General features: G+C 42.6%; 1 protein-coding gene across 3 annotated transcripts in view; it reads right to left on the bottom strand.

Moving 5' to 3' along the window:
- The window catches only part of SMAD1 (SMAD family member 1), a 65667-nt gene that overhangs the window by 37324 nt on the left and 16106 nt on the right, over positions 1-12237 (bottom strand). For all 3 annotated transcript variants that reach the window (XM_037162357.2, XM_037162359.2, XM_037162358.2), the window contains exon 2: positions 1154-1743. In XM_037162357.2, coding sequence (XP_037018252.2) covers positions 1154-1553 — 400 coding nt within the window. In that variant the 5' untranslated portion in view covers positions 1554-1743. The remainder of the gene's footprint in view (positions 1-1153; positions 1744-12237) is intronic.

The following is a 12237-nucleotide window of genomic DNA, read 5'->3' as shown; positions in this document are numbered from 1 at the left end:
CCACTAATAAGTAGCCTGATTCTAAAGGCTACTGCTAAAAGTCCGAGCAAACGGTCACCTGTTACAGGATCAGTGGGGTCACAGTTATCAGAAGCTGTACAGACTTTCTCTTTCCTGTCAACTGTCCACACATTTGCCAAAAGAGAAATTCTTCCCATCACGAACCTAAGTAATTTGAGGCCTCCCTTAACGGGGATCCGCTCTGAGAAATGTATCAGGAGGCAGTTTCGTCGCCGTGTGAACAGAGGGAACCTACACAGACCCAGATCCATGACAGCCCACGACACTCCCAGGCCGCGTGGTGTAGCCTGTCGCTGGAAGTCTATTACTGTTACTGCAAAGAACCGGATAGATCAGGCGTGTAGAAACTAGAAATGTCTAAGTAACATATCAAATGACTCCACAGCAGATCATAATTCGTTCACATCCTCTACAGAGTCTGTCACAGCAAAATTTCAGTGACGATGACAGAAGGTGCAGCTCTCGGGGACAGAGGGATACAAGTCACGGCAGCTGCCCTCAAGCTGCATGTCCCTCAAGCGGGTGGACAGCAACCCCGAGCTGCTTTCCTGTGCTAATTTTCTTCCCTTGCAAAAAAAAAAAAAAATCACAGCTGAATTTGCCTCAAGAGATGCACAGAACCAATGGGAAACATAAAAAGTAAATTTAGAAAGAGAACAACTTATTAAAATTCCAGGTATTAGTGCCACTGGGATAACTTCATCCCCCTCTTCCTACAGAACTCAAGTTAAGGAGAGAGGATTAAGTTGTCAGAGTTCGTGAAACAGTCAAGGCCGACAAACATATGTTTTCCCCCTTATATTTAAAAGTCACAACTGAGCCCAGGCTGCTGTGGCTCACTGGATTGAGCGCAGCAAGGAAAGGGTCGCAGGTTCAATTCCCAATCAGGGCACAGGCCTGGGTTGTGCCGGCCAGGTCCCCAGTTGGGAGGGCATGGAAGGCAACCACCTACTGATGTTTCTCTCCTCTCCCGCTCTCCCTCCCTTCCCCTCTCTCTAAAAATTAAATAAACAGCATCTTCAAAATAAAATAAAATAAAAGTCACAACTGAAAACACAGAACAGGAATTACTTGGGTATTTCCAACATCGTGAACCTGCTACATTCACAGCTGCGCAAGAAGACTCACTCACCGGGGCTTTCGACCCTCTTGTAGTGGTAGGGGTTGATGCACACCTCTTTCTGCTTGGAGCCGAAGGGGAACTCGCAGCACTCCAGCGGCTTCAGTTCGTGGTGGCTCTGGAGGTCGGGCCAGCGCCACACGCGGCAGTAAATGACGTGAGGCAGTCCCTTCCGGTGGGACACCTGCAGCCTGCCGTCCAGGGAGCGGGGGATGGTCACACAGTTACTGGGCTGCCCCGGGCAGCTCAAGGCCTTTTCCAGTTCCTCCATGGCCCCTTTCTTCTTCTTCAGCTTCTTCACCAGGGCGTCGACCGCCTTCTCTGCCCACTTTTCTTCTTCGTCGCCCTGTTTCCACCCAAGGAGTCTCTTCACGGCTGGACTGGTGAAGGAGAACAGACTTGTCACATTCATGGTGGCAGCGCTGCTGACACACACACTCCTTCCTGGCTTATGGTAAAAGGAAGGCAGCTCCAAATGCAAAAGGACCAGCGAAGGGCTTTTCCTTTATTCACAGAAGATTCTCTTTAGCTTTTAGTCTCAAGATGCTGCAAAGTACAAATGACCATTCCCAGTATTTCAGAAGGTGACCCAAAGTCAGCACCTAGAAGAGAAAAAAGGGGCAAAAATGTTTAAAATCATCTCTACCACAAAACCGCAACTTATTCAAGAATTACTATGGGCCAGGTTCAATCTTAAATGCTTTTATGTGTTATGGTGTGATAGAGGCTGAACTATGTACCCCGTAAAACTCCTGCTGAAATCCTAAAAACCCCCAATGTCAACAAACTTGGAGATGGAACCTCTCAGGAAGTACTTAAGGTTGAAAGAGGTCGTGAGGGTGGGGCCCTAATCTGATTGGATTGGTGGCTTTATAAGAAGAAGGGAGGGATCTCTCTCTTCTCTTCTCCCCCCTCACTGAGGAAAGGACACAGGGAGAAGGCAGCCATCTGCGAGCCCAGAAGAGAAAACCAGACACCAGACTGTCTGGAACCTTGATCTTGGACTTTGTAGCTCCCAGAAGCATGACAAATCTCTGTTGTTTAAACCACATGATCGATGGTACAGTAAGGCCTCACTTAACAATTTCGATAGGTTCTGCAACTTTAAGCAAAGCGACGTATAAGGAATGCAAGTTTACCACAGGCTAACTGATATAAATGGGAGTTCTATGGCGTCTCATTAGTGTTATAAGCAAACACTGAACAAAACGGCGTTATTCAAGGACCTGCTGCATTAAGGCTGTGGCAGCCCAGGCAGACTAATACAAGATGTAGCTCTTTCCTTTCAGCGAGGCGGTGAAAGTGCTGTCGTCTTACAGGTGAGTACACTGAGACACAGTTTAAAGAGCATGCTACCTTTTGCCTGAGTTCTGAGATAGAAGCAACAGACAACTCAGTACAAAAAAAGTTCAAGTTCTCACCAGATACTATGTTTTCTCTTTAGATTCAGCTATACTACTAACGATGTATTTTAAAACACACTCCAATCAACAAAAACTGAAAGCAACAGGAAAAAAATTCAGTGTTTTTACTTTGTTCCTCAACTATTTCTTATGCTAGACGTGGAGACGGTTATATTTCTAACACAAAAATGTAGCTGCATTTTAGGGTGTTTACTCAGTGAACAAGCCTGCAGGTAAGGGAAGAAATTCACTTTGCACTTTTTCACATCTCCTTTTCACAGACATGGATGAAGGGATGCCCGTGAACACACACTTCATTAAATTTTCCAGCCGTGCTGTCTTCTTTCAACCTTCTAGTGGCCCTTCATCTGATGCAAACACGGAAGGCAAGAAAGATTAAAAGAGGATAATGTTACACAAACTCCACTAAGATGCAGTAGCATATATCAAACCAACCTCCTAAAAATAACTACGAAGGCTGAATAAAATGCAAGCCGACCGGGGCTGGGGATGGAGGTGGGGAAACCTCGCTTTTTAAAGGTACCAAAGAGCAACCAAGGTACTCCAGTCCAGAGGGGCTGAGACAATGGACAGAAGGAAAAAGCAATGAAGTGAGCTGAACATTCTTCATTGCTTTTCTTCTTAAGGCATTTGCAAAGCCCAGGCTATGAGTAGCAAGCTAAACGAGGCTAACGAACCAAGCAGGCATTTCAGCAGATTCACAAAAAAATGGAGTTGAGGGCCTGCTGGGGAGGAGGCCCTGGTAAATACCCTACAGACTTTCAGTTCAGATCCGTAAAGACAAACATGACATGGGCCAGTTTTATACTGAATCACAGCCTAGAATCATCTCAGTAACAAACTGGATCAAGGTGACTGGAGACGAGGAGGAGAAACTGACAAAGAGGCAACACTTGCAGATTCCAGCCAAGGTTTTCCCAAAACTGACAACAGACATCTAGCCACAGACTCATGAAGCCCTATACATGCCAAGAAGGAAGGATAAATATAAAGAAATCTACAAGTTCTTCAAAGACATTATTCTAAAGTAAGTACAATAAGGCTGACAGCCAACATTTCGACAGAAACAATGGAAACAAGAAGACAATGAAATAATACGTTAGCAAGCCAAATGTAAATAAATGGCTGGTAACTTAGAAGTCTCTACTTGGTGGAAAAATCATGCAAAGAAATTACTGCGAAGTAAAGATGCTTTCCAACAAACAAAACCCGAGAAAACGGGCTTCCAGCAGGAATTCATCAGGCACAAGGGAAAAGACCCGCGAAAGGAGCAAGGAACTGCAGAAAAGAATGAAGAGTGAAGAATTCCAAAAGCATAAATAAGGGTAAATCTAAATCAATAGCAACTTTACAAAACAATAATCGGAGCCACTTTGGTGTTTGAAAATATAATTAAAATGCATGACCAAAAAAAAAAAAAAGGCAGAAAGGGCTAAATGCAGTTGGTGTTCTAAGGTCCTGGTATTACCCAGGCTATGGTAAGAATTAAATTAATATTATTGATATAAGTTTTGAAGCCATGTCATAATAAATTAACCATTGAAAGAATAATTTAAAAGCTATTAAAAGATAATAGGAATTTAAAAATATGGAATTATTTTTTAAAACAGTGCTAATACAAAGAATCTAAGAAGGGGGGAGGAACAAATAATGGATGGGAAAAATTAAAAATACGATTTTTAATTTTTAATTTTTAATTTTTAATTTATTAATTTTTTAAAATTAATTTTTAATTTTAATTTTTAATTAATCGTATTAAAAATACGATTTAGTCCTAATCCCCAAAGTATCGGCAATTACTTAAATATAAACAGATTAAATTAAGTAAGAGACAGGGGGAGGATGGGAGCACCACCTAACTGCAGTGCACTTACCAGAGACGTTAACTGCACGGAGAGAGGAAGGCAGACAGAAAAAGGATGGAGAAGGACACCTATCACATTCTAACCAAAAGTTGGCAGAGCTATCCAATCCGACGAAATAGACTTTAAAAGAAGAAACATTACCAGAGGTAAAAAGAAACCTTCTATAATGTGAAAAGAGCTGATCCTTGATGAATATATCACTATCCCCACCACGAATATCAAATTTTTATGCATACAGTTACGATCTCAAAGAAAGAGGGAAATTACTGATGCCCAGAAGTCCAAAAAAGGTAATGATAATGAACAGGGGTCGCAAAGTCGCGCATGTCTGTCTATTCCTGCTTTGTGGTCACTGGCCTGTCTCTCACGAGAAGAAAAGGAGGAATTCAATCTTCTCTTCCTGTCTCTGAGTCCAACCCTGTGCCCGGCACGCAGCGCATTCTCAGTAAGTGTTTAATGAATAATTTAGCTCCCGGAAGAAATCAGAAGGCCAAGTGTGGAGCTTCAACTTTGTTCAATATTAAGTGTGAATATTATTAAATACAAATATTATTCAACAGACTGTGTAAGGAGTCAGTTGTTTCCTTTCATTTTTTAGAGTAAAGAGTTTTACCCAAATTTACTGGTTCTTTTCAAGCTGGTGTTATTTTCATTTAACAGAAAAGGAAACAGGAAAGAAAATTATGCTAATATCAAAAGTCGCGCTTGGTCAGCATGTACCCACTGAAATGCTCATTTACTAAAGGTTAGTTTTGTAACAGAACGAGAAAGACAACTTCTATCTAGTCCTCTCTAGTCACAATTTATGAAGGGAATAGATTTCCTCTTATTCTGTATGTCATTTCCTTCTACTTCAAAAACTGCTTTTTTACATACTATAACCAATGATTTTCAAACAGAGGGGAGGAGAGTATTCCAATATCACCAGGGGCTACTGCAAACTCTCTCCCTGACAGATTTGTTACCCAAATAAGTAAGTGTGCAGAGGGGCAGGGAGAGATTAAGAACCAGCATTTCAGAGCCGTGTTTCACCTGTTCACACGGACACTCACTGAACAACTGTCCCGAGCTTCCGCCCAGCACCTGGCACTGGGCAGCACGGAGGTCCACGTGCTGAAGGCACTCAGTTCTCACGCAAGAGCCAGCGTGTAACTGCAATATTGTGTGCCACATGCTCTAAAACGGGTATAACTAATAAACAGATGAAAAAGAGACAACAATTAATTGCAGGGATTTCAGGAAGTTCTCCCAACAGGGACCCACCAGACAGGCCTGCAAGGATGTGTGCGTAGAATTTTGTGAAACAACAGCGCTAACATTTCCAGGGACCACCACCTGACACCTGCTCCACGCACTTCCCAGCTATGGGGGGTTTAGTCTTTGCAAGAAACCCTGCAAAGCGAACGCCGCCATAGCCTCTTTATTTTACAGGTATGGAAAGTGAGATGTACAGAAGTTGAATCACTCGCCCTCAGTTTACACACTGGGCTGAATGGTGGAGCCAGGGTTTGAGCCCATGCTGTCTGGCTGTATGGCCTCAAGTTTTCAAAACACTTTTCTAAATGGCTTGTTTCGACAGATAGGTTCAAGGTGGTGGCTGATGTAAAGGGCCAGTGATCCATCTTGTCCTGCAGACAAGTGGCTGGTTTTAAATCAGAACATCAGCATGATTAGATCTGTTTGAGGAAGACAGCTAAGGTGATGTCCCCAATACAGGAAGTCTTCTCTACACCGAGAACAAAAAATAAAAACAAAAGCTACCACCTCCAAACACTGCAGGGGCCAGTTAGGGTGTGAAGGTCTCGATGCCACTCGCAAAAATTAAAGCGATGAGATGGCAAAACTTTGTCTGCAGATGGGCACAGATGAAACACAAAGGTAGGACGATCACTTGTTTTTTGCCTTACTGAGTCAAGCATTTTTTTAAATACACAGTCAAAGAAGTCATCTGCCTCCCATTAGGAATTCAAATGAGCCCACGATACCATGGCCTTGGCAAGACAGCTCATTTTCTTCCTGCCCCTTTTTGTACTTCCTGCTTTAGTTTATGTCAAAAGTTAAGTGCCCTTATCAGTTTAAAGTGCAAAATAAAAACATGAGTCAGCAAACAGAGATTTCCTTCCCTCTTCTCCAAACACAAACATTTCGCACTGACAAAACATAGCATTCATCTAGGCAAGAAGCCTTAAAAATATTGAGATCTTTGTTCCAGAAACTTCACTTTTAGAAACTTACTCTAGGAAAATATCCCAAACTAGAAAAGGTAGATGTTTTTGTACAAAGATTTTCATCAGAGCATTATTTATTATAGGGGAAAAAAATACCTAATAATTGGAAAATAGTTACGTAAGCTATATATGTACAATTCACTCAAAAGACTTATATAACTGTTAAAAATTATGTTCATAAAAAAGCTACACAGTAACTTGGAAAAAATCTTAAGCAGAACACAGAACAAACAAATATGTAAATGTAACAAAATATTAACTGTGGCTGTGTTTTGGAAAGTTAGAGATATCTCTTTCTCCTGCTTTTACAAACTTTCCAAACATTCTTTAATGCAAATGTATAACTTAAAATTTTCAAAAGCCTCTATATGTAATTCACTAATTACAAAACAATACAACTCAACTTCATGAGCTCCAGCCACACACCAATTCTACTTCGACATCAGTCTGGCCTTCTCTGTGGCTGGGAGGGATTCCTACAAGCACCGCCAGAAGCCCAGTGAGCAGAATGTGCCTTTGCACTCAGACATTTCATTTTGAAACTTAGGTGGTATTCCTTAATGTTAAAAGGAAGAAAGCAAAAAAAAGAAAATCTAAAATACCTTCAACTGCTGTGTAACTTGATTTGTATTTAAAGGAAGCCCAATTAGTCAACTGCACAACAATGGGCATTTTCTTCCTCTTGGCTTCATCTAGTAAAGCAGCATGTCATTATCCAACTGTGTGAACATCAACAAAGTATACTGTCTGCCATCCACTTCATATTCCAGTGTTCCACATAAAGTTTTAAAAGGAAGTTATTCTGATTTGTATCTGAACATACATGTTTTAAGAAGGCAGGAGGGGAGGGCAGCCACCGAGTGTTACTCTCCAAGTCCCCTTAATAAAGGGTTGAGAAGGAGAGGAGACAGCCATAATGACCAAATGCTCTCTGCAGCTTCAGATGAGGGCCATTCCACCATCTTGCACTGGCATGGAATTCAGTGAGCTAGACAAAATAAACGATCCCATTAAACATTGAGAATAATTAAATTATTCAATAAACATAAAGTATAGGCTCCAAAAAGTGCCTGGGGGGGAACCAGACTCCTAGTACCTTTAAAAAAGTAAGTGACAGAAGATAAATGATCTATTTTCAACGAAGCAAGCAACTCACTTTTTAAAATTCACCTCTTGTTCTTTGGTTCATTACTCTACCTCCATTCAAATGGCAAAACATCAAAGCATAAAGATCGAAAGAATCCAGAAACTAAAATTACAGGTTTCACTTTGAAAATGGTTAACAGTTGGATGAGTTATTTAAGGGGAAAAAAAGACAACTTTATAAAAAATTATCTTTCTGCCCTGGCTGGCGTAGCTCAGTGGATTGAGCGCGGGCCTGCGAACCAGAGTATAGCGGTTCGATTCCCAGTCAGGGCACATGCCTGGGTTGCAGGCCAGTTCCCAGCAGGGGACGCATGAGAGGCAACCATACATTGATATCTCTCTCCCACTCTTTCTCCTTCCCTTCCCCTCTCTCGAAAAATAAATAAATAAAATATTTTTATAAAAAATTATCTTTCTATAAAAATGTTTGATTCTGCCCTGGCTGGTGTGGCTCAGTTGGTTGAAGGGTCCTCCCATAAATGGAAAGGTCCTGGGTTCAATTCCCAGTCAAGGCACATACATGCGTAGGTCACAGGTTCAGTTTCCAGTCCAGGCACATAGGAGATGCAACCAATCAATGTTCCTCTCCCTCCGTCTCCCTTCCTTCCCCTCTTTTTAAAATCAATGAGTATCCGCCAGTGAGAATTAAAAAGAAAAACAACACATTTGATCCTTTTGGGGCAGACAAGTATTTCCAAGTAAGTAAATAAACTACGTGCATATTTCCTGACTTACATCACTAGCTTTCTTCTTAAATAGATGATCTTAGAAATAAAAAAAAAAAAACTTGAGCTTCCAAAGAGAGCCACAGCAGGGTTTCAGAGAAATCACAGGAAAACTGTATGATTTTTGCGGTTCCGAACTTTTGTATCTAAAACACATCGCCGTCACGCCCCAGAGATGTAGAAGCCCCCACTTCATGTTGTAAAACGTTACTGGGGGCCATATCAATTAGCATTGTGAAAAGGTATATGTCATCTACCCTAACATCCAATTTTAGACATGCGTTAAGCCTGGGTGAGATCTCTGGCCTCCTCTGAGACACACATCTAAATTAAAATATCAAAAAGGGCCCCAAAATGAACATGCCAGGGGATTTGTCAGGTAATTTTTCATGATTCCAAAATGAACTACTATTTTGAATTTACTCGATTTAATTTAGGTACCATGCAGAGTACAGGCACTCCTACTGTGACAGATGAATAAAGGAAATGTTCACAGAAATGGGGGGGGGGCCTCTCTCACACACACCACTTATTCTCACTCATTTTACATATCCCAGCAGGAGAAAGCTTATTTTTAATACCCCAGAAAGAAGGAGGAAGATTTTCTCCTTGCCCAGCAATAACTCAGCCAATGAGAAGCCACCACAACCCCAAACTCTAGCTCTCCTCCAATGAACTTCTGCTCAAAACCGCCCCTGCCAACTTCCTCCCTCCCTATATGAAAGCACCCTCCTCTCCTTTGTTCTCCAGATTTGCCTGCGGTTCACCATAGTTTGCTTGTCCCACACTGTAACTCCTGGGCTATTCCTGGGTAAACTCACTTGTCCCTTGATAACCTCTGCTGTTTACTTTTTAAGGTTGACACTAGCGATGGCAGAATTGTCGAAACAGATCATGATTTGCATGGAGGATAAAACGAAGATTCCCTAAAAATTCCTGGCACGTGAAAATACAAAGAATCACACTACAGATCAGGATTAAAAAAATGCTTAAAAAGATGAAGGCCTCAAAGAAAAACATTCCAGACAGTCAATGCCAGTCAATGATTTAAAACATAAAGAACAATCTGTTATTAAACCGAGAACTGCAATGGGCTTTACTGTAAGAGCAAAATGGAGAATTCACAAAAGAGAGTGGGGATCGTAACCATATCCGTTAGGCCTAACTAGAATCAGACTACAGGGTTAATCCCAAATCCTGAAGGACTGAGAACTTGCAAACTTTGGTAAATCTACAGCACCTATTACCTGGAAGTGAACAGTAGGCAGTCCACAAACCAGCTCAGCAGGACGCACAAAGCAGAAGCCATACACGCAGTCACCTTTCCCGACGGAGAAACAATGCTCTGAGCAGTGCCCCAGACACCAGGACAGGAGACCCCACCCCCATCGGCTCTCACAGTTACCACCCGTGGTGAGCCGTGGCCCGAAAGTACTAAGCGGAACATTCCAGACCTAAACGATTCATGTTTTAAGTTGTGCACTGTTCTGGGCAGCCTGATGAAACTTTGTGTCTTCCTGCTCCATCCTACCTGGGACGTCAATCACCCCTTTGCCTCCATGTGTACACACTCCCTGCCCACTGGTCACTGAGCAGCCGTCTTGGTTACCAGATCCACCACAGAGGCGTCAAAGTGCTTGCTCCAGTCGCCCTTATTTTACTTCCTACTGGCTCCAAAGCACAAGCGCAGTGATGCTAGCAATCTGGATGTGCCAAAGAGAGGCGGGGAGATGCTTCTTTTAAGTAAAAAGGTGAGTACAGAACAACAGGATTTGTTGAGAGACACAGGCCACATTCACGTAACTGGTTAATGGTATATCGTTATACCTGTTCTGTTGTTACTCTCTTCCTGTACCTAATTTCTACATTAAACTTTATCATAGGCACGTATGTACAGGGAAAAACAGAGTAAATGCAGAGTTTGGTACTACCTGACATTCCAGGCATCCACGGGGGCAAGGAGGGAGGTCTTAGCATGTAGCCCCCACAGACAAGAGGGGACTACTATTGCATAATGAAGACAGACGGAAACAATACTCGGGACCCAGTAGAACACAACTCTATGTGGTGCCAACTCTAAACAGTTCCCATTAAACGCATGGAAGACTTTATATTGTGCAGATCCTTGAGGAAAATGATACCTATTTACCTACTTTTGAGGAAAATGGGGGGGAGAGGGGTACAGCTTGCTACACAAGTATAATGCCATTACGACGACTGAAAACAGAGATGGGTTTTCTCTAACTACAAGGTATTTGAGTCTCAGAAAACACCCCGAAGTAACAATGCTCTGTGATTTGGTTTCAATGAATAATCTGTTCAAATGTTTTTTCCCCATCATTCCAACTAGGAACTAAGTCGGTTCTGAAGTATTTGTATTGTGGAAGAAAACAGGTGAAGGTCTCTGTACTCCTTTTTCCTCTTTTAAAGGAGCAGTTAGCCCGGCTTTCAACATGGCTCCATTTCAAACAGGTGAGAGGGAGTCCAGAATCTAACCAAATGTAACCCACCACCAACCAAAATAAGGGGTGGGGGGAACCTTAGAACAAGAAGAAAGGGGTGCTGGGTAAAATCTCCATTTCCTTCACTACAGACTCGAAAGCACTTTTGAAACAACCTACTTCACTGCTTGGGCTAAAAGGAACTCTACTCCGACGGAGTCCTCAGAAAAAGGAAATGTGAACAGCCCGCGTTCCCATGCAAGAAAGCAACATGAAGATCCACTGGAGGTCACAGAAGAATTCTGCCAACAACAAAAAAAAAAGAGAGAGAGAGAGAGAGAGATTTCTGCTGTGAAGTCCTGCTATGACCAGTGCCGGATGTCAAATTTCACCTTACGGAACCTCTTCCCAACTTTCTAAACATGTGATTGATAACACAACAGTCTGCCACTTTCTCATTCAATTTTTTTCAGAGATTAATCTCCCAAGTCTGGAGAAGCCAGTGGTTGGAGGGGAAGAGGCCAAGCTCTCGAAAGCCTCTGTTCAGTAATGCAAATAGGCAGGCACTGCTGCCTCTAAAACATGTCCTCCTGGCTGTTCCTCAGGTGTGACTTACATGACAAGCTGCCAAGAGTTGTGACGTGGTCTCCCAACAGTGTTAAGTGAACAGGAATCTCAGGAATCCGGGTGAAAAAGGACTACCACACTGACTTTGAATTCTGGCATACTACTCGTAAGTCCATGGCGAGTGGTGATATTTCGGCCTAATGATTTCAAAAATAGAATCCCCTTGATGGAAGTGAAGCGAGGGATGTACGGATGTCACAATTACATGTGTCTCCAAGGACAGAATTGCATGCAGCTCACAGATGTAGTTGTGCCAAGTGTGCTATTGAACACAGCTTCACTACGTTAGAAAATTCTTTCAAGCGCATTCTTCTGGGTCCTGTCCGCACACACAAGTCTGTCCTTCTGCCCCGACAAACCCGGGCTGCTTGGAGGGTGACCGGGGCACTCTTCTCAGGTACAGAGATTCCACGTAGAACAGCAAGTGTCAGTTCGGTTCTGTTCTGTTTCACCAGGTAGCTATTTGTTGAGTTAAGCAGACTGAAGGCACTCCAAGGCTTTCTTACTGTTCTGAACGACTTCAACAAACCAACTGGGCTCCCTTGTGCATCTCCTTGCCACTTCTTCTAAAAGTTGTACTACAACAATCCCTCAATCCCACTTGATTCCCCGTTCTTAAAATTCATGCTTGTTATGGAGA

The sequence above is a fragment of the Artibeus jamaicensis genome, unplaced genomic scaffold, assembly GCF_021234435.1.
Source record: "Artibeus jamaicensis isolate MK-2021 breed Jamaican fruit bat unplaced genomic scaffold, CSHL_Jam_final scaffold_537, whole genome shotgun sequence".
Taxonomy (NCBI): domain Eukaryota; kingdom Metazoa; phylum Chordata; class Mammalia; order Chiroptera; family Phyllostomidae; genus Artibeus; species Artibeus jamaicensis.
Note: the sequence above shows the minus strand (reverse complement) of the source record. Positions and strands in the feature narration are given on the sequence as shown.